This window comes from Ranitomeya imitator, chromosome 7 (assembly GCF_032444005.1).
Source record: "Ranitomeya imitator isolate aRanImi1 chromosome 7, aRanImi1.pri, whole genome shotgun sequence".
In the NCBI taxonomy this organism is placed as follows: Eukaryota; Metazoa; Chordata; class Amphibia; order Anura; family Dendrobatidae; genus Ranitomeya; species Ranitomeya imitator.
The window spans coordinates 13712925-13738958 of record NC_091288.1 but is presented as its reverse complement, the minus strand read 5'-3'; the positions used below and the strand labels follow the sequence as shown (position 1 = coordinate 13738958).

The following is a 26034-nucleotide window of genomic DNA, read 5'->3' as shown; positions in this document are numbered from 1 at the left end:
TCACATGATACATAAATAATACAACAATATATGCCCAAATCATGCTACCACATAGTGTCTACATTATTTCACCAGTGTCTAAAATATACTGCCATACAGTGCACAAATTACACTACAATATAATGTCCAAATAACACTGCCATATATTGCCTAAATAATACCATCTACAGTCATACAGTGCGTAAATAATACTGCACCATAATGGACAAAAATGCTGTCATATAATGTCTGGGAAAAACCATGGCCCAAATTTTACTGTAATTTAGTTAATAAATAACACTAAAATATAATACACAAATAAGACTGCTATATAGGGCATAAGGAATATCATCTGCAGTTTTCAAATTATTCTTCCAGATAGTGCATATATTCTACTATACTAAGAATCATATAGTGTTTAAGTAAACCTACTTCCATAAATAATACTACAATATAAGGGAGAAATATTACTGCCATATAGTGCCTAAATAATACCACTATAGGGTGTTCCATACAGTGCATACATAATGACACAATGTATTGGCCATAAACTACTGGCATACAGTGCCCACATAATACTGCTAAACAGTGCCTATATAATACATACCATATCCTTCCCACATAAGGCGGAGATCACATCAGGCTTCCATATATAAGAGAAGCTACAACAATCTACCATATCCATTGTATGATGGACGCTAGTAGTGCCCAACAATGTCCGATGCCTTACAATGAGGTCCATCGGGGATCCAATGGGGTGTCTGTTGTTCTGACACTAAAAATACCGCCATATGTTGTGGTTGTAGTTTGGTTTCTGCGTGGAAGCCACAAATCAGAGCTATGGACGATGCACATTGGGGCTGGGTAGGATTTCAGTCTATAGATGCAAATACTAATGTTTCCATTCATTGACAACAAGCAGAGATCTTGCAAATGGTAAATGGTCACTTCCTTGGCCCAGCCGGACAGTGGGTAATTTACCTTTCGTGTTTCATCCAAATCAAATCCTGTCATTGGCAAATGCTGCAGTTACTAAAAATACCCAAATTATTGTTTTTGCTGCTTGTTGTGGAGGAAGCGGAGGCAGAGAACGCGCGGCTGCACCTGTGGATCCAGAGCACAAGCTGTCACCGGTCAGGTATGTAATTAAGCCCCCCGGCCCCTGAGCTTGCAGAGCATGTCCAGTCTGAAAAGCCCTGTCCGTATCTGGAAACCCAGACGCAGACGTCAGCAGAGATTTATTTGGCATCTGCCTGTATAGTTTTATTATTTAAGCTTGATATGGCGGTAATATTTGGCCACTGTGTAGTATTATTGTTGAGACATTATATACAGTGACAGTGGGGTGAAAAAGTGTTCACCCCCTTCCTGATTTCCTATTCTTTTGTATGTTTGTTACACTTAAATGTTTCCGATCACCAAACAAATGTAAATATTAGACAAATATAACACAAGTAATCACAAAATGCAGTTTGTAATTGAAGGTCTTTATTATTAAGGGAAATAGAAATCCAAACCTACAGGGTCCTGTGTGAAAAAGTGATTGCCCCCTAAACCTAATAACTGATTGGGCCGCCATTAGCAGGAACAACTGGAATCAACTGTTTGTGATAATTGACAATGAGTTTCATTCAACGCTCTGGAGGAATTTTGGCCACTCATCTGTGCAGAATTGCTGTAATTCAGCCACATTGGAGGTTTCTGAGCATGAACTGTCTTTTTTAAGGTCACGCCACAGCATCTCAAAGTTCAGGACTTTGACTAGGTCACTCCAAAGTCTTAATTTTGTTCTTCTGAAGCCATTCAGAGATGGACTTGCTGGTGTGTTTTGGATCATTGTCCTGCTGCATAACACAAGTGCGCTTCAGCTTGAGGTCACGAACAGATGGCCGGACATTCTCCTTCAGGATTTTTTGGTAGACAGCAGAATTCATGGTTCCATTTACCACAGCAAGTCTTCCAGGTCCTGAAGCAGCAAAACAGCCCCAGTCCATAACCTACCACCACCATATTTTACTGTTGGTATGATGTTCCTTTTCTGAAATGCTGCGTTACTTCTATGCCAGATGTAAAGGGACATAGACCTTCCAAAACGTTCAACTTTTCTCTCGTCAGTCCACAGAGTATTCTACCAAAAGTCTTGGGGATCATCAAGATGTTTTCTGGCAAAACTGAGACAAGCATTTATGGTCCTATTGCTCAGTAGCGGTTTTCGTCTTAGAGCTCTGCTATGTAGGCCATTATTGCCCAATCTCTTTTTTATGGTGGAGTCATGATCACTGACGTTAACTGGGAGGTAAATAAGGCCTGCAGTTATTTGGATGTTGTTGGGTCATTTGTGACCTCTTGGATGAGTCTTCGCTGCGCTCTTGGGGTAATTTTGGTCGGCCGGCCACTCCTGGGAAGGTTCACCTCAACTCCATGTTTTCTCCAATTGTGGATAATGGCTCTCACTGTGATTTGCTGGAGTCCCAAAGCTTTACAAATGACTTTATAACCTTTTCCAGACTTATAGTTCTCAATTATTTTGTTTCTCTTTTGTTCCAAAATTTCTTTGGATCATGGCACTAAGTCCAGCTTTTGAGGACCTTTTGGTCTACTTGACTTTGTCAGGCAGGTCCTATTTAAGTTATTTCTTTATTGAGAATAGGTGTGGCAGTAATCAGGCCTGGATGTGACTAGGGAATGTAAATTCAGCTTCCCAAAGATGTGATAAACCACAGATAATTTATGTTTTAAAGGGAGGAGGGCAATCACTTTTTCACACAGGGCCCTGTAGGTTTGGATTTATTTTCCCCTGAATAATAAAGACCTTCATTTAAAAACTGAATTTTGTGATTACTTGTGTTACCTTTGTCTTGTACTTACATTTGTTTACTGATCTTTTTTCTCATTACACCGTTTACCGATTGGATTAATTTATTTTATATTTTAATAGATCAGACATTTCTGAAAGCAGTTATGCCAAATATATGCATTTTTTTTTCATTTGTTTTATTTTCAACGGGGCAAAAAGGGGGGGTTTGAACTTTTGTTTTCTTTATTTTTTTCATATTTTTAAAAACCTTTTTTTTTTTTTACTTTTTACTGTCTTTGGTAGTCCCCTTAGAATCGTCTGATCGCCTGTGCTATACATAGAAGATCAGGATTTCTGCTCAAGCCCTGCTATCAACATTTGCTATGAGCCGTCGTTCACAGGAGTATCACAATGACATGCACGGGGGGTGGTCTGCAAACAAATTGTGAAGACAGATCAGATGTTATTTTCACTGGTTGATCGGAGAAACTGAAGCAACATTTAGGAGGTTTAAAACTGGGTGAGGAATAACCAAATTCTGCTACAAAGGTGAGGTTATGGCAGATCCAGCAGAGGGCGCCTCACCGCAAATGAAGGTAACTATAGGTCATTGACCTACTTTACCTTCATTCCCCGGGGTTTTACATTCAGGAGCACCGCTGCATTAACAGAGCTCCTGGCTGTAAAATATTTTAACCCCTTCAGATGGATTTACATCGTGGGACGTTACAGATCTTCGGAAGGTATGTATATTGTTGGTTTATTATTTTTTCTTTGTTACAGATCGAGGGTCTTCAGATGGATTGAGCGTAGAATAAAATATTACAACAACCTTTGTGTTTATTTCATTAAAATACTTTTTAATAATGTTTTTTTTTTTTTTTTTAACCCTTTACTACTATTGGATTAATAATGGATAGGTGTCATAATTGACGCCTCTCCATTATTAATTTTTCTTAATGTCACCTTACAATAGCAAGGTGGCATTAACCCTTCATTACCCCATATCCCACCACTACACGGGAATGGGAAGAGAGTGGCCAAGTGCCAGAATAGGCGCATCATCCAGATGTGCCTTTTCTGGGGTGGCTGGGGGCAGGTGTTTTTAGCCAGGGGGGGGGCCAATAACCGTGGACCCTCTCCAGGCTATTAATATCTGCCCTCAGTCACTGGCTTTACTACTCTGGCGGAGAAAATTGCACAGGAGCCCACGCCAATTTTTTCCGCCATTTAACCCTTTAATTTAATAGAACGGCCAAATTTTGCATAGACACACTACTAACATTAGTAGTGTGGAATATGCCAAAAAAATTGTGATATGAGATGGTTTACTGTATGTAACCATGTCTCATATCATGTCGGGTTTAGGAAGGAGAAAGCAAAAGCCGGCAATTGAATTACCGGCTTTAAAGCTATCTCGCGCTGTATGAAATATTAATATATATACATATATGTGTCTACTGACATATATATATATATATATATATATATATATATAGACAGTATATATGTTTTTATGTTTTTTTTTAACACATGGATCCCTTGTATATCCGTATGTCGGTTTTGCAAGCCTGCGAGAAAAACACGCAGTACGGATGCCATACGGATTACATACGGAGGATGCCATGCGTAAAATACGCTGACACACCCTGCCTACGGAGGAGATACGGACCACTATTTTGGGGACTTTTCTGCGTATTACGGCCGTAATATATGGACCGTATTGTCTTACGCCGAGTGTGACGCCGGCCTAATAATGCATCCGCTGCCCCCGTTGTGCTGCGTTGTCACAGGATGCGTCGGTACGACACTAGTGTGAAAGTAGCCTTAGCCCCAGCTGAGGAGCCGCAGATTGAATATATATTGGGATGGAATTAATCACTAATTGGGCGGGGCTTAGTGCAAGGGGCGGGGCCATGTTCAGGAATCGGTGCAGATCTACCCCAGCCCATGCGAGGCATGCTCCTCCTTATCATTGCTATTAATAGTGATCCACTATTCAGGGCAGTGTGATTGGTTACCTTGTTGCAGGATCTTTCCAAAATATTTGTTGTGACTGGTGCAGTTCCACCGCCTGGACCTGAACTGGTACTGACACTCCCGCACCGCCATCTTGGCGCCCTTCGCCACCTCGCTGACGATCTCTGGCTCTGTCTGGCACAGCTCGGCCTGTTTGCCGGCCAGGCGCTTGGTTTTCCTGCAGATGCTGTTGGGGTCCATCACCAAGGGGCTGCCAACTGCCCTGCCAAATTAGTAAAAAAAAAGAGAGAAAAAAAAAAAGAGAGGAGAAAATAAGTGGAGGAGCGTGGATTGCGCTGTGCATCTGGGCGCCGCGGTCACACAAAGCCCCGCTTGTTACAATGATATGACTCAATGTTCTTTACACGCCGCCCAATGTTATTCCGTCCCGCTCTTTGCCAAGGGACCTCCGATCTCTGCGGCCGGAGAAACAGCACCCCCGCGGTCTATTTCCCTCCTCGCCCTGCGACACCGCCCCGCCGGTCCTCCGCAGAAGGGAAAAGCACAACAAAGCAGACAGTGCCTCCTATTATCTGGAAGCTGTGAAATAATATTAGGGAAATATCGAGAGATAAAGCAATATTTTCTCTGTCTCGGCACCGGCGAGGTGTCCAGCTATTGTTCCACGGACGTGACCACAAGAGATCCGAAATGATGAGGGAAGGGAATTTGTGGCGAGAAAATCCCTAATATAATGTCAGGACAGGAAGCGGGAGGGGATTTTGTACCGGACAATCGCTCATAGTGCAATTCCCTAATGTAATAAGGTTCACATTAATGAAGCTCTCAGGGCGCAAACAGCCCCTTATTACAGGCCCTGGTAAAATATGCAGTTTATCCCTCTAATAGCGAGGGTCCGGGTGCTTAGACCCCCAAAGATCGCTGAAACACTGACCTATATCCGTTCTGTCAGTCCGTACACACCTCTCAGCCAATCACAAATGGAGGTGCAGCGTTTAGTGATCTGTGGGGTCTCAGCACCCGGTCCCCACCAGCAACTATGTCATGTACAGGGGTGCATAAACTTTTTCAACTATTTATTTCTCTGGTTCCAATGCAACTAAAACGACAAAAAACAAATAAATTACGGATAATCTTGGCAAAAATATCTCTTTCCGTTTTGTGTATCCAGCTCCTATATAGACGTATGTGTTGCCACGGTTACAGACTACAACTAAGCTCTGTGCCGTCTGATCCTGCAGTGACTTCACTTTATCTGCAGCCTCTACTGGATAAACTTCAGAAGTGGCCGAGGGAGTGGAGTAACAGGTGACTAGACCAATGGAGACACATAGCTCTGCATCTGAGCTGTATGCACAAAACGGTCAATTTTTTTAAAATTATTAATCAAGATTATTATCCAGTTTGTCTCATTTTGGGGGTTTTAATTCAGAATATGCTTCACTCAGTGGCAGTGATACTACGACTCCCATTATCCCCCTCTCCTACTGGATTTGCTGGGACTGTCTAGATCTTTCAGAAACCTTAAGGGTATGTGCACACGTCAGGATTTTTAGCGTTTTTTTTGCGGAATTTCACTATAAAAACGCTATAAATCCGGTAAAAAAAATGCTAACATTATGCATCCTATCTTTTAGAATGCATTCCGCATTTTTTGTGCAGATGTTAGCGTTTTTTTCCGCAAAAAAAAAACGCATTCCGCAAAAAATCCGGACATGCTCTATCTTTTTGCAGATTTTTTGCGGATTTCCCATCAAAAAGGACATTCCAGAAAAAAAAAAATCCGCAAAAAATCCGCGCAAAAAACCCGTGCAAAAAAAAAACGCGGATTTCTGGCAGAATTCTCAGGATTTTGTCAGGAAAAAATCCTGACGTGTGCACATACCCTTAATGTCATAAACCTTAAAGGGGCAGGGTTTAAGCAAACCCAGCCCCCAATATGTGGTCCCTGGTGAGCTTTGGCGTGACTAAGAAATCTCTCAATTGCGAATTTCGAAATACCCTCACAGGCTCAGCCTGGTAGGACTTGCTGGGATTTGCAGTTCTCCAACAGCTCTAATGACGCAGGTCGCTGTCCCTTGTTTTTGATTTTCTAAGATGTGTTCTATTTGCAGTCATGTGATGATGGCCGCTTCTTCTTCCCGTCATGTGTCTTTCTTATCTATCCCATGTTGCACCTAGGACTTGGCTACTAATTTGCACCAGAATAGCTGCAATCAGAACTGGGGCATCATGGGACATGTAGTTTCCAGTATATTCCTGACATTAGTGACATGTTCTTCTCCAGGAACACGACAGCGTGCGCCGCCAATGGTAACACCCCAACAATAAAATGTAGCAAAAATATTGACTACTCTACATTTGTTAACACTATAAGAAGCTGTAGGTAATTTTATTTCGATGCTTGTTAAATCCCTTTAAAAAAGTGTCAAAATATCATTTGCACCTATTTATGTCTAGTTTTAGGCTACGTTCCCACAATGAGTTTTCGGTAAGTTTTTTTACTCTGATTATTTTTCAAAAATGTAAGTTAATTGGTGAAGAAATAGAAATGGTGAAGAAAATCTGCAACAAACTCCCCAACAGCTCATGGGGGGACACTGCCTTGTTGTTTTACGGTGGTTTCTTTGTTTCTTCTTTTAAGTTGCACTAATTTTAAAGTCTATTTTCTACTCGTCCGTCAATGTTTTTTCTCAGTTCGCCGTAGTGGATGTGGTTATTGTAATCCAGATATCTGCGGACAATTCAATTTGTTACTTTTTAAGAAGTATAAAAAGTTTTGCACAAACTCTACTTCCCTTCCAGAATTTTTTTTTTCTTTTTATTTGTTGGACAGAAATTTTTGCAAATACAGTACAGACCAAAAGTTTGGACACACCTTCTCATTTAAAGATTTTTCTGTATTTTCATGACTATGAAAATTGTACATTCACACTGAAGGCATCAAAACTATGAATTAACACATGTGGAATTATATACTTAACAAAAAAGAGAGAAACAACTGAAATTATGTCTTATATTCTAGGTTCTTCAAAGTAGCCACCTTTTGCTTTGATGACTGCTTTGCACACTCTTGGCATTCTCTTGATGAGCTTCAAGGTTTAATAAGTGGGATTTCTTGCCTTATAAATGGTGTTGGGACCATCAGTTGTGTTGTGCAGAAGTCTGGTGGATACACAGCTGATAGTCCTACTGAATAGACTGTTAGAATTTGTATTATGACAAGAAAAAAGCAGCTAAGTAAAGAAAAACGAGTGGCTATCATTACTTTAAGAAATGAAGGTCAGTCAGTCCGAAAGATTGGGAAAACTTGGAAAGTGTCACCAAGTGCAGTGGCAAAAACCATCAAGCGCTACAGAGAAACTGGCTCACATGAGGACCGCCCCAGGAAAGGAAGACCAAGAGTCACCTCTGCTTCTGAGGATAAGTTTATCCGAGTCACCAGCCTCAGAAATCGCAGGTTAACAGCAGCTCAGATTAGAGACCAGGTCAATGCCACACAGAGTTCTAGCAGCAGACACATCTCTACAACAACTGTTAAGAGGAGACTTTGTGCAGCAGGCCTTCATGGTAAAATAGCTGCTAGGAATCCACTGCTAAGGACAGGCAACAAGCAGAAGAGACTTGTTTGGGCTAAAGAACACAAGAAATGGGCATTAGACCAGTGGAAATCTGTGCTTTGGTCTGATGAGTCCAAATTTGAGATCTTTGGTTCCAACCACCGTGTCTTTGTGCGATGCAGAAAAGGTGAACGGATGGACTCTACATGCCTGGTTCCCACCGTGAAGCATGGAGGAGGAGGTGTGATGGTGTGGGGGGTGCTTTGCTGGTGACACTGTTGGGGATTTATTCAAAATTGAAGGCATACTGAACCAGCATGGCTACCACAGCATCTTGCAGCGGCATGCTATTTCATCCGGTTTGCGTTTAGTTGGACCATCATTTATTTTTCAACAGGACAATGACCCCAAACACCTCCAGGCTGTGTAAGGGCTATTTGACCAAGAAGGAGAGTGATGGGGTGCTACACCGGATGACCTGGCCTCCACAGTCACCAGACCTGAACCCAATCGAGATGGTTTGGGGTGAGCTGGACCGCAGAGTGAAGGCAAAAGGGCCAACAAGTGCTAAGCATCTCTGGGAACTCCTTCAAGATTGTTGGAAGACCATTCCCGGTGACTACCTCTTGAAGCTCATCAAGAGAATGCCAAGAGTGTGCAAAGCAGTCATCAAAGCAAAAGGTGGCTACTTTGAAGAACCTAGAATATAAAACATATTTTCAGTTGTTTCACACTTTTTTGTTAAGTAAATAATTCCACATGTGTTAATTCATAGTTTTGATGCCTTCAGTGTAAATGCACAATTTTCATAGTCATGAAAATACAGAAAAATCTTTAAATGAGAAGGTGTGTCCAAACTTTTGGTCTGTACTGTATGTTAAAGTTGGAAGCAAACTATTTTAATGGATCATGTGACTTTTTTCTGCAAAAGCAAAAAAAAGGTAAAATGACAAAAAATGGAAGCAATTGTTTCTATTTTGCATAAAATTCACAAACCCTCATGAGTTATTTTGAAGAATTTACCAGAAAAAAAGAGGAGACAAAAAATAAAAGTGACTTAAAAAAAAACATTAAAATGATGAATGCGGCACATAATTCCCTCAATTTTTTTTTTTTATATAGTTGTCTTATGAATACAAACTATGTTCTTATGTATGTCATGTGGGGGTCCCCAGCTACGGACCCTCTATCAGAACGCAAGTCTTGCTGTGACAGAGTTGGCCGTGATCATGCATACAAGGACTGGCTGATAACAGAGAGTAGTAGATCGCAATCAACTGTATATAAAGGAAGGATGAGTGGTACTTTGGCTTTGGTGTAGCTTTATATCCCAGGCGCTGTTAACCCTTCAGCGCCCGGCGCGGTCCCTCCTCTCCGGTGAGTGCTCATAGCTCACATTCCAGGAGTGTGTACAAGTTTGCAGCTTTCTGATGTCGATCTCATGTCGCCTGTCCATCACAGCACAAAACTTCTACCCCCGGGGAGGTTTCTTACTCTTAAGTCTTCTATCTTTCCCCACTCTTTTTCTTTTTTTTCTCTCCCTATGTCACTTTGTCTTCTGAAAAATGCAAACAAATGGTCTGCTCCCCGAGGCCGGGGCCGATCCTGATGACAGATGACAGCTCAGTGAGATGGGAACTGAAGGGTTAATGAGATTCCCCACTGCCCGAGAACGACCGTAAAGACTCCTCCAGGGCACTGACTTGAGCCCCCTGAAATCCACTTTATTGCTGTAATTCAGAATATATTGGACAATTGCTTATATTGCAATTCCCAAAAGCCGTCACATGCCTGTGATCGGTCTTCCAGAATACGTAGAATTGATGGTCTACCCTTCACTAGTAAACCTCAGACCCAGAAAGACAGACAGTAGTTATGGCTGGAATACCCAGCACAGTGACTCCATTTGACTATGGTTGAGTCAGGTACTGCAGCTCAGGCTATTCAATGAATGAGGATGAACATGATTAAGCAGGTTGGCCTGTTGACCTAACATTAGGAGAGGTGATCAAAAATAGATCAGCACCCCCTCTAATCAGCGGCTTGATGATCCAACAACCAAGGAATTGCAGCTCAAATCACACTCACTTCAATAGGAGCTGAGCTGTAGTACCCAAAATAGCCACTACCCAATGTATGGCGCTGTGGTGTCTGAGATTCGTACTCTGCTTTATGATGACTATAAGGGGTTAATGTCTTTAAAGAAGAAGAATACAATTTAAAAGAAAAAATTAACTTGCCATAATTGCAGCAATTGTACCATCCACTGCAGGCAACATCTCCTCTCCTTGGACCACCTGCAAGAACCTAATCCCACCTGCAGGGCTGACTGCCGCCACTCACCGGAGAATGAATGATGTATCAGGGTGCAAAGATTAAGTGACAACATCTGTGTTATTGTCTGGGGAGCGCACAGCACCACATATTAATGGTAGAAAGTATAAACTGCACTGGAGATTGTGGAGAGATAATCATCCAGTAATACAGTATCAAGCAAGTCAAAAGGACAACATACAAGAATGAATGTGCCGATCCTGAGTTACATCCTGTATTGTTCTCCAGAGCTGCACTCACTATTCTGCTGGTGCAGTCACTGTGTACATTCATTACATTACTGATCCTGAATTACATCCTGAATTACACTCCAGAGCTGCACTCACTATTCTGCTGGTGCAGACACTGTGTACATACATTACATTACTGATCCTGAGTTACATCCTGTATTATACTCCAGAGCTGCACTCACTATTCTGCTGGTGCAGACACTGTGTACATACATTACATTACTGATCCTGAGTTACATCCTGTATTATACCCCAGAGCTGCACTCACTATTCTGCTGGTGCAGTCACTGTGTACATACATTACATTACTGATCCTGAGTTACATCCTGTATTATACTCCAGAGCTGCACTCACTATTCTGCTGGTGCAGTCACTGTGTACATACATTACATTACTGATCCTGAGTTACATCCTGTATTATAACCCAGATCTGTACTCACTATTCTGCTGGTGCAGTCACTGTGTACATACATTACATTACTGATCCTGAGTTACATCCTGTATTATACCCCAGAGCTGCACTCACTATTCTGCTGGTGCAGTCACTGAGTACATACATTACATTACTGATCCTGAGTTACATCCTGTATTATACTCCAGAGCTGCACTCACTATTCTGCTGGTGCAGACACTGTGTACATACATTACATTACTGATCCTGAGTTACATCCTGTATTATACTCCAGAGCTGCACTCACTATTCTGCTTGTGCAGTCACTGTGTACATACATTACATTACTGATCCTGAGTTACATCCTGTATTGTTCTCCAGAGCTGCACTCACTATTCTGCTGGTGCAGTCACTGTGTACATACATTACATTACTGATCCTGAGTTACATCCTGTATTGTTCTCCAGAGCTGCACTCACTATTCTGCTGGTGCAGTCACTGTGTACATACATTACATTACTGATCCTGAGTTACATCCTGTATTATACTCCAGAGCTGCACTCACTATTCTGCTGGTGCAGACACTGTGTACATACATTACATTACTGATCCTGAGTTACATCCTGCATTATACTCCAGAGCTGCACTCACTATTCTGCTGGTGCAGTCACTGTGTACATACATTACATTACTGATCCTGAGTTACATCCTGTATTGTTCTCCAGAGCTGCACTCACTATTCTGCTGGTGCAATCACTGTGTACATACATTACATTACTGATCCTGAGTTACATCCTGTATTGTTCTCCAGAGCTGCACTCACTATTCTGCTGGTGCAGTCACTGTGTACATTCATTACATTACTGATCCTGAGTTACATCCTGAATTACACTCCAGAGCTGCACTCACTATTCTGCTGGTGCAGACACTGTGTACATACATTACATTACTGATCCTGAGTTACATCCTGTATTATACTCCAGAGCTGCACTCACTATTCTGCTGGTGCAGACACTGTGTACATACATTACATTACTGATCCTGAGTTACATCCTGTATTATACCCCAGAGCTGCACTCACTATTCTGCTGGTGCAGTCACTGTGTACATACATTACATTACTGATCCTGAGTTACATCCTGTATTATACTCCAGAGCTGCACTCACTATTCTGCTGGTGCAGTCACTGTGTACATACATTACATTACTGATCCTGAGTTACATCCTGTATTATACCCCAGAGCTGCACTCACTATTCTGCTGGTGCAGTCACTGTGTACATACATTACATTACTGATCCTGAGTTACATCCTGTATTATACTCCAGAGCTGCGCTCACTATTCTGCTGGTGCAGTCAATGTATTCAAGTATTGACAAACAAACCAGTAAGATGTTGTAGCTCTTTCCTTTCAAATTACATTTTAGACTCCTTTCACACTTGCGTCGTTTGGCCCCCGTCACAATGCGTCGTTTTGGGAAAAAAGGCATCCTGCAAATGTGCCCGCAGGATGCGTTTTTTTTCCCATAGACTTGAATTGCCAATGGATCGCGATGTATGGCCATACGTCGCGTCCGTCGTGCACTGGATGCGTCGTGTTTTGGCGGACCATCGTCACGAAAAAACGTTCAAGGGAACGTTTTTTCGTACGTCGCATCCGCCATTTCCTACCGAGCATGCGCGGCTGGAACTCCCCCCCCCCCTGCTCCCCAGGACTTTAGAATGGGTAGCGGATGCGTTGAAAAACTGCATTTGCTGCCCATGTTGTGCCGAATTTTCACAACGTACGTCAGTGCGTCGGCGCTCAACGACGGCCACGTACCGACGTAAGTGTGAAAGAAGCCTTACACAGTCCAAGCCTTTATCTCTTGCCGTGGTGACTGTTCTTACTGACACCATGATTAAATATTTTAAATTACTCAACCACTAAATATATCAATATCTACATAAAAAAACATTTTGTATGTGAAAATAAACTTGCAGCTGTACTTCTATAATTATACATCACAATATGCCCAGGTTATACCTGCACGATCCATAAAAATATATACAAGAATATGTATACCTTATACTAGTATTACATATATAGTTATTTATAAAAAGATACCCATGTTATATCAGCTGTAAATATGTAAACATATACAGGAGATTCCAAGGCTATTCCAGCTGTACATATATAATTATATATAGAATATACCCAGGTTATACCAGCTGTACATATATAATTATATACAGGAGATGCCCAGGTTATGCCAGCTGTACATATATAATTATATATAGAATATGCCCAGGTTATACCAGCTGTACATATATAATTATATACAGGAGATGCCCAGGTTATACCGGCTGTACATATATAATTATATACTGGAGATGCCCAGGTTATACCGGCTGTACATATATAATTATATACAGGAGATGTCCAGGTTATACCAGCTGTACATATATAATTATATACAGGAGATGCCCAGGTTATACCAACTGTACATATACAATTATATACAGGAGATGCCCAGGTTATATCAGCTGTACATATGTAATTATATACAGGAGATACCCAGGTTATACCAGCTGTACATATATAATTATATACAGGAGATGCCCAGGTTATACCGGCTGTACATATATAATTATAAAAAGAATATGCCCAGGTTATACCAGCTGTACATATATAATTATATACAGGAGATGCCCAGGTTATACCAGATGTACATATATAATTATATACAGGAGGTGCCCAGCTTATACCAGCTGTACATATATAATTATATACAGGAGATGCCCAGGTTATACCAGCTGTACATATATAATTATATACAGGAGATGCCCAGCTGTACATATACAATTATATACAGGAGATGCCCAGGTTATACCATCTGTACATATATAATTATATACAGGAGATGCCCAGGTTATACCAGATGTACATATATAATTATATTCAGGAGATGTCCAGGTGATGCCAGCTGTACATATATAATTATATACAGACTATGCCCAGGTTATACCAGCTCTACATTTATAATTATATACAGGAGATGCCCAGGTTATACCAGCTGTACATATATAATTATATACAGGAGGTGCCCAGGTTATACCAGCTGTACATATATAATTATATACAGGAGATGTCCAGGTTATACCAGCTGTACATATATAATTATATACAGGAGATGCCCAGGTTATACCGGCTGTACATATATAATTATAAAAAGAATATGCCCAGGTTATACCAGCTGTACATATATAATTATATACAGGAGATGTCCAGGTTATGCCAGCTGTACATATATAATTATATACAGGAGATGCCCAGGTTATACCAGCTGTAGATCTATAATTATATACAGGAGATGCCCAGGTTATACCAGCTGTACATATATAATTATATACAGGAGATGCCCAGGTTATACCAGATGTACATATATAATTATATACAGGAGGTGCCCAGCTTATACCAGCTGTGCATATATAATTATATACAGGAGATGCCCAGGTTATACCAGCTGTACATATATAATTATATACAGGAGATGCCCAGGTTATACCAGCTGTACATATATAATTATATACAGAAGATGCCCAGGTTATACCAGCTGTACATATATAATTATATACAGGAGATGCCCAGGTTATACCAGATGTACATATATAATTATATTCAGGAGATGTCCAGGTGATGCCAGCTGTACATATATAATTATATACAGGAGGTGCCCAGGTTATACCAGCTGTACATATATAATTATATACAGGAGATGTCCAGATTATACCAGCTGTACATATATAATTATATACAGGAGATATCTAGGTTATACCAGCTGTACATATATAGTTATATACAGGAGATGCCCAGGTTATACCGGCTGTACATATATAATTATATACAGGAGATGCCCAGGTTATACCGGCTGTAAATATATAATTATATACAGGAGATGCCCAGGTTATACCGGCTGTACATATATAATTATATACAGGAGATGCCCAGGTTATACCAGCTGTACATATATGATTATATAGGAGATGCCCAGGTTATACCAGCTGTACATATATAATTATATACAGGAGATGCCCAGGTTATACCAGCTGTACATATATAATTATATACAGGAGATGCCCAGGTTATACGAGCTGTACATATATAATTATATACAGGAGATGCCCAGGTTATACGAGCTGTACATATATAATTATATACAGGAGATGCCCAGGTTATACCAGCTGTACATATATAATTATATACAGGAGATGCCCAAGTTATACGAGCTGTACATATATAATTATATACAGGAGATGCCCAGGTTATACGAGCTGTACATATATACTTATATACAGGAGATGCCCAGGTTATACCAGCTGTACATATATAATTATATACAGGAGATACCCAGGTTATACCAGCTGTACATATATAATTATATACAGGAGATGCCCAGGTTATACCAGCTGTACATATATAATTATATACAGGAGATGCCCAGGTTATACGAGCTGTACATATATAATTATATGCAGGAGATGCCCAGGTTATACCAGCTGTACATATATAATTATATACAGGAGATGCCCAGGTTATACGAGCTGTACATATATAATTATATACAGGAGATGCCCAGGTTATACGAGCTGTACATATATAATTATATACAGGAGATGCCCAGGTTATACCAGCTGTAGATATATAATTATATACAGGAGATACCCAGGTTATACCAGCTGTACATATATAATTATATACAGGAGATACCCAGGTTATACCTGCTGTACATATATAATTATATACAGGAGATGCCCAGGTTATACCTGCTGTACATATATAATTATATACAGGAGATGCCCAGGTTATACCAGCTGTACATATATAATTATATACAGGAGATGCCCAGGTTATACCTGCTGTACATATATAATTATATACAGGAGATGTCCAGGTTATACCAGCTGTACATATATAAATATATACAGGAGATGCCCAGGTTATACCAGCTGTACATATATAATTATATGCAGAATATGCCCGGGTTACACCAGTCATAAGTTACATTTTGCAGCAGAGGAGCGTTCTGTACAGTAGGTGCAGTTCTCCGTCTGGCCAGCAGGTGGTGTGCTATATCTCTCATACATGTGTACATACTGTATATATTACTCCACATGATGTAGAAATGTTACTTCTTCCTATATTGAGTTTTTCTATGTTCCACATTGTTACAGTCACAACTGATGTGATAACAAATCATAGATACATTATTAATGTATAATGGAGATCTACGCTCAGTAAGGCCTCTCTTGGTCCGTAAAGGGTTAATGACATTGTGCAAAATCCTGTAACAACAATGACAATATAAACCCGTAGCTCGGCTCCGCCAGAGATAAAGCGCTCCTTCTATATTAAAAACCATTTATTTTCCGGAGTTGATTCCCCTTTCTCTGAACTCTTCCTTTGTTCTTAAAATCGGGCTAATAAGCAGCTGCGGGATTAACCCTTTGCTGCCCAGAGGTTAAAAACACAATCTACTGTCATCTCAGACTGAAAGCAAATCAGACAGAAATGTCTTATCATAGCAGGCGGTCATGAAGCAAGCAATGCAGTTCTTGAAGGGGTTAAAAATGTATGGAATTGACGCACAGCACACAGGATGGAAGTGCTGAGGGATGAGCAGCAGATCTCAGACAGTGAAACAATTGCACAAATCTCATCCAGATTCTGCGAGTTCTCTGCGCGGAATATCACCTGCCGGCACATTTTTCAACCATGTTAATTTTTGTTGTCAATATTGCAAGGATTTCTTGCAGATTTTCTGCTTTTAACTTGACGCAAATAACGCAACGCGCTAAATTTTGTTGCTTTTTATCAGCGGGAAAGAATAACAAAAAAGTGCGGAATTCAAATTTGTTACTTTTTCTTTTTCAGATTCTGCCAGGTGAAGTCAGTAAATGAAGAACGTCCCTGCAGCTTTGCTGTGGATTATTTCCATTGCATGTGGACTGGGTGAATTTACATGCCTAGGAAACATCTGCATCAAAATGAAGATTTCTGCATGCGGATTTTTCACGGTTTTTATCCTCGGCCTTGCAGAGAGGTCCAATTCATACGAAAATACCCGCTACAAATCCACATCATAAAATGCACATTGCAGATCTGACAATCTGTGATTTCTGCAATTCTGCAGAACATTGTATTGTGATTTTTATTTCAAAACATAATGTTTAAATTCCGCTACCAAAAATCGTTTACAAATCTGCCACATGTGAACTCACCCGTACAATGTATCAGAACAAATTCTGCATCTGTGTCACATAGAAATGATCATTATAGGCCTCGGTATATAAAGGTAAATGGTCCTATTCACTGACAGCAAGCAAGTAATTATTACTATTAGTAAATTGCAGTACTCATCACTTCTCTATGTTAAAACATGACGAACTTCGCAAAAAAAGTTGACAAATTCCCTTTAAATGAACCCTGGAATAAACCCAAGACACCAAAAGCTGCTCCCCTGTGTTTACTGCTGTATGTGACACATAACAGTACACGGAGCGCCTGCAGCAATGTCTCCAACATACTAATTCTCAAATTTCCAGTGAAGCAGATTCCCCGTCCTGATCGTCCTTCTGCAGGTGGTGGCAAAGCCGTGACATACTGGAAATCACACACAACTATTAATAATGGCTTACTTTTAAAGGGCCAGCAACAGCATTCAGCTTATAATAATCCGGGTGCAATATAAGCAGAGCAGCTGATAGACGACACACAGATGCCCAGAAAGGTTTCTGGAGAAAGGCGTAGGGAGTTATTGGACTTTCTGTCAGTCATTCCCAAGTGTCATTCTCTTACCAACCTGAAATGACTGATAACAGAGAACAATAAGTTATATTCATCTCCACAGGCAATGGAGGTAAAGTTTAGTTTTAGTGTTGCTTCAAGCAAAAACCACTGTCATACTGTACACATAACTAATGCCACCATATAATACATATATAATTCTGTCATACTGTACACATAACTATAGCCACCATATAATACATATATAATTCTGTCATACTGTACACATAACTACTGCCACCATATAATACATATATAATTCTGTCATACTGTACACATAACTACTGCCACCATATAATACATATATAACTCTGTCATACTGTACACATAACTACTGCCACCATATAATACATATATAATTCTGTCATACTGTACACATAACTATAGCCACCATATAATACATATATAATTCTGTCATACTGTACACATAACTACTGCCACCAAATAATATATATAATTCTGTCATACTGTACACATAACAACTGTCACCATATAATATAATTCTGTCATACTGTACACATAACTACTGCCACCATATAATACATATATAACTCTGTCATACTGTACACATAACTACTGCCACCATATAATACATATATAATTCTGTCATACTGTACACATAACAACTGCCACCATATAATACATATATAATTCTGTCATACTGTACACATAACTACTGCCACCATATAATACATATATAATTCTGTCATACTGTACACATAACTACTGCCACCATATAATACATATATAACTCTGTCATACTGTACACACAACTACTGCCACCATATAATACATATATAATTCTGTCATACTGTACACATAACTACTGCCACCATATAATACATATATAACTCTGTCATACTGTACACATAACTACTGCCACCATATAATACATATATAATTCTGTCATACTGTACACATAACTACTGCCACCATATAATACATATGTAATTCTGTCATACTGTACACATAACTACTGCCACCATAAAATACATATATAATACTGTCATGCTGTACACATAACTATTGCCACCATATAATACATATATACTATTGTTATATTGTACAGATAACTATTGCCACCATATACTACATATATACTACTGTCGTACTGTACACTACTGCCACCATATAATACATGTATAATACCGTCACACTGTACACATAACTATTACCACCATACAGTACATATATACTACTGTCATACTGTACACAACTACTGCCACCATATAATACATGTATAATACAGTCACACTGTTCCTATAACTAGTGCCACCATATAGTACATATATAATACTGTCATATTGTACACTTACCTACTGCCACCATACAGTTCATATATAATACTGTCATACTGTAGACATAACTAATGCCACCATATAGTACATATATAATACTGTCATATTGTACACATAACCACTGCCACCATACAGTACATGTCTCTGCTCTTCATGTGATGACCAAATAAAGGTGCCGTTTTTATCCATGTACCACTGGTGAGTGTCGATTTCTCCAGTCTTTGTCCTCTATTCTACATAATAATAATCTTTATTTTTATATAGCGCTAACATATTCCGCAGCGCTTTCACCGTTTTGCACACATTATCATCGCTGTCACCGATGGGGCTCACAATCTAGATTCCCTATCAATTTGTCTTTGGAATGTGGGAGGAAACCGGAGAACCCGGAGGAAACCCACGCAGGACTCCAGAGCTGCAAGGCTGCAGTGCTAACCACTGAGCCACCGTGCTGCCCTACATATATAACACTGTCTATATAACTAATGCCATCATATAGTAGACAAATAATATTATCATACTGTATACATAACTACTACCACTAGACAGTACATATATCATATACCGTATATACTGTAATATACTGTTCATATAACTAATGCTCCTGTACAGTCCAAATAGAATGCTGCAATAATGTTCACATAACTAATGTTACCAAACAGTATGCAAATAATGTTGTCATAGAGTGCACATATCTATTGCCACTACACAATACACATATGCTGTCATACTGTATATATAACTGATGCCGCCATATAGTAATTATGTTGTCATACTGCAAATAAAACAAATTCCATATAGCACACATATAATACTGTCATACTGTACACATAACTAATGCTACCATACCATAGTAGTAACAATAAAAATAATAATAATAATAAATATTTTCTTTCTATGAGATCGACATATTCTGCAGCACTTTACAATTCAGAATTTACATGTGGAACAAACAATATTAGACATTACAGAGTAACACAAAATTCAACAACTTGAACAAGAGGAGTGAAGGCGCTGATCATAAGAGCTTACAATCTACAAGGAAATAGGGGAGCAGAAAAGGCAGAACATGCTTATCGTGCAAATCCATCCATCAATATAATAAATATAGAGTAAAGCTGCATGAAGCGGTCATGAGTGTCTGTGTATGTCCAGATATCAAGTGCATAGAGGATGCGGGAACAGGTTCTGAGAAATATTGATGAAAGGAGAACAGAGAAGAGTTATGTTATTGTGGTGATGTATTAAGCCAGGATAAAGAGGCTCTTAGGGCACACTGAAAACTGTGGATAATGGAAATTAACTGGATTGACTAAGGTGGGGCATACCAGAGAACCGATGCAGCACAAGAAAAGTCTTGGAGAATGGAGAGTAGGGGGATAGACAGAGATAAGGAGGAGATGTAGGGTGGTGCAGCACTGTGGAGAGGACGGGTAGAGAGGTAGACAGAGATGAGGAGGAGATGTAGGGTGGTGCAGCACTGTGCTAAGGATCAGTAGGGAGGTAGACAGAGATGAGGAGGAGATGTAGGGTAGTGCAGCACTGTGGGGAGGAAGGGTAGGGTGGTAAACAGAGATGAGGAAGAGATGTAGGGTGGTGCAGCACTGTGGAGAGGAAGGGTAGGGTGGTAGACAGAGAGGAGGAGATGTAGGGTGTGTTGTGAATTCTGTTGTTGAACTCCCTCCTGTGGTCGTGAATGGTACTTCGGCAAGTTCTGTCCATGGACTCCCTCTGGTGGCTGTGAGTGAAGCTGCTGCTTCTGAGGTTCCTTACACAGGTGACGTGGTTTATCCTTTGGTTGGCTGCTCTATTTAACTCCACTCAGATCGTTACTCCTTGCCAGCTGTCAATGTTCCTGTGCTGGTTCAGTTCGCTCTTGGATTTTTCTGGAGACCTGTCTCTTCCTGCAAGAAGCTAAGTCCCCGTTTGTTATTTTCTGTTCATGGTTTTCTAGTCCAGCTTGCTTTCATGATTTTGTCTTGCTAGCTGGAAGCTCTGGAATGCAGGGTGGCGCCTCCGCACCGTGAGTCGGTGCTGGGGTCTTTTTGCACACTCTGTGTGGTCTTTTGTAGTTTTTGTGCTGACCGCAAAGATACCTTTCCTATCCTCTGTCTATTTAGTTAGACTGGCCTCCCTTTGCTAAACCTGTTTCATTTCTGTGTTTGTGACTTTCATCTTAACTCACAGTTAATATTTGTGGGGGGCTGCCTTTTCCTTTGGGGAAATTTCTCTGAGGCAAGGTAGGCTTTAATTTCTATCTCTAGGGCTAGCTAATTCTTAGGCTGTGCCGAGGCGTCTAGGCCTGTTAGGTACGCTCCACGGCTATTTCTAGTGTGTGTGATAGGATTAGGGATTGCGGTCAGCAAAGTTCCCACTTCCCAGAGCTTGTCCTGTGAGTTTAACCATCAGGTCATTCCTGGTGCTCCTAACCACCAGGTCATAACAAGGGTGGTGCAGCACTGTGGAGAGGAAGGGTAGGTGGGAGACAGAGAGGAGGAGATGTAGGGTGGTGCAGAACTGTGGAGAGGACGGGTAGAGAGGTAGACAGAGATGAGGAGGAGATGGGTGGTGCAGCATTGTGGAGAGGAAGGGTAGAGAGGTAGACAGAAATGAGGAGGAGATGTAGGGTGGTGCAGCACTGTGGAGAGGAAGGGTAGGTGGGAGACAGAGAGGAGGAGATGTAGGGTGGTGCAGAACTGTGGAGAGGACGGGTAGAGAGGTAGGCAGAGATGAGGAGGAGATGGGTGGTGCAGCATTGTGGAGAGGAAGGGTAGAGAGGTAGACAGAAATGAGGAGGAGATGTAGGGTGGTGCAGCACTGTGCTAAGGATCAGTAGGAAGGTAGACAGAGATGAGGAGGAGATGTAGGGTAGTGCAGCACTGTGGGGAGGAAGGGTAGGGTGGTAAACAGAGAGGAGGAGATGTAGGGTGGTGCAGCACTGTGGAGAGGAAGGGTAGGGTGGTAGACAGAGAGGAGGAGATGTAGGGTGGTGCAGAACTGTGGAGAGGAAGGGTAAAGAGGTAGACAGAGATGAGGAGATGTAGGGTGGTGCAGCACTGTGGAGAGGAAGGGTAGGGTGGTAGAGATGAGGAGGAGATGTAGGGTGGTGCAGCACTGTGGAGAGGACGGGTAGGGAGGTAGGCAGAGATGAGGAGGAGATGTAGGACGGTACAGCACTGTGGAGAGGATGAGTAGGAAGGTAGACATAGATGAGGAAGAGATGTAGGGTGGTGCAGCACTGTGGAGAGGAAGGGTAGGAGGGTAGACAGAGATGAGGAGATGTAAGGTGGTGCAGCACTGTGGAGAGGACGGGTAGGAAGGTAGACATAGATGAGGAAGAGATATAGGGTGGTGCAGCACTGTGGAGAGGACGGGTAGGAAGGTAGACATACAGTAGATGAGGAAGAGATGTAGGGTGGTGCAGCACTGTGGAGAGGACGGGTAGGAAGGTAGACATAGATGAGGAAGAGATGTAGGGTGGTGCAGCACTGTGGAGAGGAAGGGTAGGGTGGTAGACAGAGAGGAGGAGATGTAGGGTGGTGCAGAACTGTGGAGAGGAAGGGTAAGGAGGTAGACAGAGATGAGGTGATGTAGGGTGTTGCAGCACTGTGGAGAGGAAGGGTAAGGAGATAGACAGAGATGAGGAGATGTAGGGTGGTGCAGCACTGTGGAAAGGAAGGGTAGGGTGGTAGACAGAGATGAGGAGGAGATGTAGGGTGGTGCAGCACTGTGGAGAGGATGGGTAGGGTGGTAGACAGAGATGAGGAGGAGATGTAGGGCGGTGCAGCACTGTGGAGAGGATGGGTAGGGTGGTAGACAGAGATGAGGAGGAGATGTAGGGTGGTGCAGCACTGTGGAGAGGACGGGTAGGGAGGTAGGCAGAGATGAGGAGGAGATGTAGGGTGGTGCAGCACTGTGGAGAGGAAGGATAGGGTGGTAGACAGAGATGAGGAGGAGATGTAGGGTGGTGCAGCACTGTGGAGAGGACGGGTAGGGAGGTAGGCAGAGATGAGGAGGAGGAGATGTAGGGTGGTGCAGCACTGTGGAGAGGATGGGTAGGGTGGTAGACAGAGATGAGGAGGAGATGTAGGGCGGTGCAGCACTGTGGAGAGGATGGGTAGGGTGGTAGACAGAGATGAGGAGGAGATGTAGGGTGGTGCAGCACTGTGGAGAGGACGGGTAGGGAGGTAGGCAGAGATGAGGAGGAGATGTAGGGTGGTGCAGCACTGTGGAGAGGAAGGGTAGGTGGGAGACAGAGAGGAGGAGATGTAGGGTGGTGCAGAACTGTGGAGAGGACGGGTAGAGAGGTAGGCAGAGATGAGGAGGAGATGGGTGGTGCAGCATTGTGGAGAGGAAGGGTAGAGAGGTAGACAGAAATGAGGAGGAGATGTAGGGTGGTGCAGCACTGTGCTAAGGATCAGTAGGAAGGTAGACAGAGATGAGGAGGAGATGTAGGGTAGTGCAGCACTGTGGGGAGGAAGGGTAGGGTGGTAAACAGAGAGGAGGAGATGTAGGGTGGTGCAGCACTGTGGAGAGGAAGGGTAGGGTGGTAGACAGAGAGGAGGAGATGTAGGGTGGTGCAGAACTGTGGAGAGGAAGGGTAAAGAGGTAGACAGAGATGAGGAGATGTAGGGTGGTGCAGCACTGTGGAGAGGAAGGGTAGGGTGGTAGAGATGAGGAGGAGATGTAGGGTGGTGCAGCACTGTGGAGAGGACGGGTAGGGAGGTAGGCAGAGATGAGGAGGAGATGTAGGACGGTACAGCACTGTGGAGAGGATGAGTAGGAAGGTAGACATAGATGAGGAAGAGATGTAGGGTGGTGCAGCACTGTGGAGAGGAAGGGTAGGAGGGTAGACAGAGATGAGGAGATGTAAGGTGGTGCAGCACTGTGGAGAGGACGGGTAGGAAGGTAGACATAGATGAGGAAGAGATATAGGGTGGTGCAGCACTGTGGAGAGGACGGGTAGGAAGGTAGACATACAGTAGATGAGGAAGAGATGTAGGGTGGTGCAGCACTGTGGAGAGGACGGGTAGGAAGGTAGACATAGATGAGGAAGAGATGTAGGGTGGTGCAGCACTGTGGAGAGGAAGGGTAGGGTGGTAGACAGAGAGGAGGAGATGTAGGGTGGTGCAGAACTGTGGAGAGGAAGGGTAAGGAGGTAGACAGAGATGAGGTGATGTAGGGTGTTGCAGCACTGTGGAGAGGAAGGGTAAGGAGATAGACAGAGATGAGGAGATGTAGGGTGGTGCAGCACTGTGGAGAGGAAGGGTAGGGTGGTAGACAGAGATGAGGAGGAGATGTAGGGTGGTGCAGCACTGTGGAGAGGATGGGTAGGGTGGTAGACAGAGATGAGGAGGAGATGTAGGGCGGTGCAGCACTGTGGAGAGGATGGGTAGGGTGGTAGACAGAGATGAGGAGGAGATGTAGGGTGGTGCAGCACTGTGGAGAGGACGGGTAGGGAGGTAGGCAGAGATGAGGAGGAGATGTAGGGTGGTGCAGCACTGTGGAGAGGAAGGATAGGGTGGTAGACAGAGATGAGGAGGAGATGTAGGGTGGTGCAGCACTGTGGAGAGGACGGGTAGGGAGGTAGGCAGAGATGAGGAGGAGGAGATGTAGGACGGTACAGCACTGTGGAGAGGATGAGTAGGAAGGTAGACATAGATGAGGAAGAGATGTAGGGTGGTGCAGTACTGTGGAGAGGAAGGGTAGGGTGGTAGACAGAGATGAGGAGATGTAAGGTGGTGCAGCACTGTGGAGAGGACGGGTAGGAAGGTAGACATAGATGAGGAAGAGATATAGGGTGGTGCAGCACTGTGGAGAGGACGGGTAGGAAGGTAGACATACAGTAGATGAGGAAGAGATGTAGGGTGGTGCAGCACTGTGGAGAGGACGGGTAGGAAGGTAGACATAGATGAGGAAGAGATGTAGGGTGGTGCAGCACTGTGGAGAGGAAGGGTAGGGTGGTAGACAGAGAGGAGGAGATGTAGGGTGGTGCAGAACTGTGGAGAGGAAGGGTACGGTGGTAGACAGTGATGAGGAGGAGTTGTAGGGTGTTGCAGCACTGTGGAGAGGGCGGGTAAGGAGGTAGGATTAGATACACTGCTTGCAGTCAGTATCACACATGATAGGCTTAGACACACAGCTCAGCAGATGGTATCACACCTGATGGGATTAGATACATGGCTTATCAGCCAGTATCACAGATGATGGGATTAGATACACTGCTCGCAGCCAGTATCACACATACTAGGCTTAGATACACTACCAGTGTCACACATGATGGGATGAGATACACTGCTCGCAGCCAGTGTCACACATGCTAGGCTTAGATACACTGCCAGTGTCACACATGCTAGGCTTAGATGCACTGCTTGCAGCCAGTGTTACACATGATAGGATTAGATACATGCTCGCAGACAGTATCACACATGATAGGCTTAGATACACTGCCAGGGTCACACATGATCCTGTCGTCGGTATCTCGGGCTGTGCCCTCGTTACTTGTCTGGTCTTATGTCGGTGATGTTGGCACAGATCTGCCCTATCAGTAGGATCCCACATAGCGGGCAGGTTGGCACGCGGCAGGAATTTCCAATCAGAGGATTATAACCTTTTCACCCCGGGTTCTCCAGTCTTATTA

At 42.5% G+C, this 26034-nt stretch overlaps 1 protein-coding gene across 3 annotated transcripts in view; it reads right to left on the bottom strand.

Annotated features, from left to right (window-relative positions):
- The window catches only part of WNT6 (Wnt family member 6), a 98842-nt gene that overhangs the window by 20481 nt on the left and 52327 nt on the right, over positions 1-26034 (bottom strand). The window contains exons 2-3 of one of the 3 annotated variants that reach the window (XM_069732742.1): positions 17949-18121; positions 4798-5018 (exon numbers count right to left, since the gene is read on the bottom strand). In XM_069732742.1, the coding sequence (XP_069588843.1) occupies positions 4798-4996 (199 nt within the window). In that variant the 5' untranslated portion in view covers positions 4997-5018; positions 17949-18121. The remainder of the gene's footprint in view (positions 1-4797; positions 5019-17948; positions 18122-26034) is intronic. The other 2 variants (XM_069732741.1, XM_069732743.1) reach the window with 2 other exon arrangements.